At 50.2% G+C, this 2,500-nt stretch overlaps 1 protein-coding gene across 1 annotated transcript in view; it reads left to right on the top strand.

Moving 5' to 3' along the window:
* Positions 1 to 2,500, top strand: part of pclob (piccolo presynaptic cytomatrix protein b) — a gene marked incomplete at both ends in the record, with an annotated part of 82,702 nt that overhangs the window by 66,702 nt on the left and 13,500 nt on the right. Inside the window, 3 exons of the mRNA XM_080539556.1 lie at positions 1,503 to 1,611; positions 1,812 to 1,879; positions 2,008 to 2,258. Coding sequence (XP_080395682.1) covers positions 1,503 to 1,611; positions 1,812 to 1,879; positions 2,008 to 2,258 — 428 coding nt within the window. The remainder of the gene's footprint in view (positions 1 to 1,502; positions 1,612 to 1,811; positions 1,880 to 2,007; positions 2,259 to 2,500) is intronic.

The raw sequence follows: 2,500 nt of genomic DNA, 5'->3' as shown, positions 1-2,500 counted from the left end.
ATCCCCTGCAGTTTGGGGACGTTTCCAAGGGTATGAAAGGGTGCATGAAATCGCCTCATTCTGTCCTCTTCAGTTGAGACGCAGCAGCGGTGTCGTGTTCCGGTGGTGTCATGAGAGACACGACACACACTGGAGGGTCACCGTTGGCTCTCCATCGTTTCCACAAATACATGAAAGGACCGGATTATCTTCCATTATGTCCTCCTCAGCTGTTATGTCCTACCAGATTAGCGGCAATGGAGGACATTAAATAAGGAAAAGGGGGGGGGGGGTGGAGGAGGAGGGGACACACAATTGGCGTGGGACAAATAATTGTGTCCAGTGATTATCCTAGTGTATGTATCCTAATCATGCTGGGTTCTTCATAGGCCCTATACTGTTGTTCGTTTTTTACATTTTTGTTTGTTTGTTTGTTTGTTTGTTTATACAACATTCTGCTTCACCCTACCCCTCAGAGAAATGGCCATTACTGTTACACTCTGCTTTTATTGGTGGTTCTATTTCACATTGTGGTTTTATTTGCCTTCCACAGTATGTTGAATTGTGATTATGCAAATCGAATGTTTTCATTTCAGAGAAATGGAGCTGAACAGTGTGCCTTCAGGTGTGGGGAGAGAACGAGAGAGAGAGAGAGAGAGAGAGAGAGAGAGAGAGAGAGAGAGAGAGAGAGAGAGAGAGAGAGGGAGAGAGACAGAGAGAGAGAGAGAGAGAGAGAGAGAGTGTGGGGGAGGAGGAGGAGGAGTGTTCTAAATGGTTATTGGCTTGCCAATGCACAGGAGCAGAGAGAAATATTAATTCATGCCTTTTGTTGTCACAGCAGCTGGCGAGTTGCCTCGTAAGCAAAAGTCTTATCTGAAGACGAGGTTTCATTTGTGTAAGTGCAGCTTTCGGGGGGGGGGGGTGGGGGTGTGTTGTTGGCGCTCTTTGGTTTGCTGTGCACCGCTATCCACTTCTACCAAAATCTCTATCCCTTTTCTTTTACCTTTCACTAGTTCTCTCTCTGGCATGCGTTTGTTTGATGCTTTTCCTCTCTGCTGGAGTTGTGTGGAGTGAACAGAGATCGGAACATGCTAGAAGGGAACAGACGGCACCTACTGGATCTGACAAGTGTACTGTCTGTCTGTATGTCGCCCCGCAGTGTGAAGCGGTGTGGGGAGTCGTAGCACGGTGTCTTTAGTTTAGTGTTCTGTTTTGGTGTGCTATGTTGAGATTCCTGTCAAAGAAAGGGAACATGAGCGTAGACAAAGATGATGATGTGAGGTTGAGACGACATCTCTGGTGGGGCCGCTCCGAACCGACATCATCATAAACCTCTTTCCAGGGGGAGATGTGATGGTATGTTTCCCTAGTGACAAACTGTAACACACTCTACCCCCCCCCGTCCCCCCTTCTCTCTATCTCGTGCTCTCTCTCTCTCTCTCTCTCTCTCTCTCCCTCTCCCTCTCCCTCTCTCTCTCCCTCCTCTCTCTCTCTCTCTCTCCCCCTCCTTGTCCGCTCTGTAGGAATGCAGGTGTTGGAGTGGAACGGGGTCCCTCTGACGGGAAAGACCTACGAGGAGGTGCAGTGCATTATGGGTCAGCCGTGTGGAGAGGCGGAGCTCTGTGTGAGACTGTGAGTCTGAATCATCCTTCTCCTCTCTTCTCCTCCTCCTCCTCCTCCTCCTCCTCTCCTCTCCTCTCCTGCTGCTTGGCGGTAGACAACCGTTTCGACCGATCGAACGCGCCAATCATCAGATTGTATTGCGAGCCAATGAGTGTGATTGGTATTGACTTGAGCGTCCCAGTGTATGAGATGTTCCTGCTGTGTTTTAGGGATCTCAACATGCTGTCTGACCCGGAGCATCCCCAGGCCTTGGAGCATCACAGCCAGCTGAAGCCTGGTACGTCCATGGCCTTCCCTTAGGCAGCTGCACTGTCTTTGTCTGTTAATGTATGTGTGTCTATGTGTACAGTTTTATAAGCTTTTGTCTATGTGTGCGTGTGTGTGTGTGTGTGTGTGTGTCTATAGGTGACAGGCAGCGGTCTCCTGGCGTGGATCCTAAGCAGTTGGCCGCAGAGCTGCAGAAGGTGTCCCAGCAGCAGGGTCCCGGGGCGGCAGGGTCCGGGGTAGGGGGGGCCGGGGGGATGGGGGTCCTCTCCGCTCTGGAGCGCTCCTCTCTCCTCCACTCAGGCACGGCCTCGGCCAACTCCAGCGGCGTGCCCAGTCCAGGTCAGCCAGCCTCGCCCGCCATCAACAAGAAGCAACGACACAGCGCCAAGGTACGGTGACTTTACTATCCTCAGAGCACAGAGAGGAAGGATAATAATAATAATAATAATAATAATAACTTACATTTATATAGCGCCTTTCACAGACCCAAGGTCGCTTTACAAGGGAATGGGACAAACAGAACAGAGCCAGAGAGACAAACACACAAAACAAGAAACAGTGAAACAGCTACTAAAGGTTGAATGCAATGGTGAATAAGGTGGGTTTTAAGGGCAGTTTTGAATATGTCCAG

Source organism: Nansenia antarctica (genome assembly GCF_963989245.1).
Source record: "Nansenia antarctica genome assembly, chromosome: 9".
Lineage (NCBI taxonomy): Eukaryota > Metazoa > Chordata > Actinopteri > Argentiniformes > Microstomatidae > Nansenia > Nansenia antarctica.
This window is presented reverse-complemented; position numbering and strand designations above follow the sequence as displayed.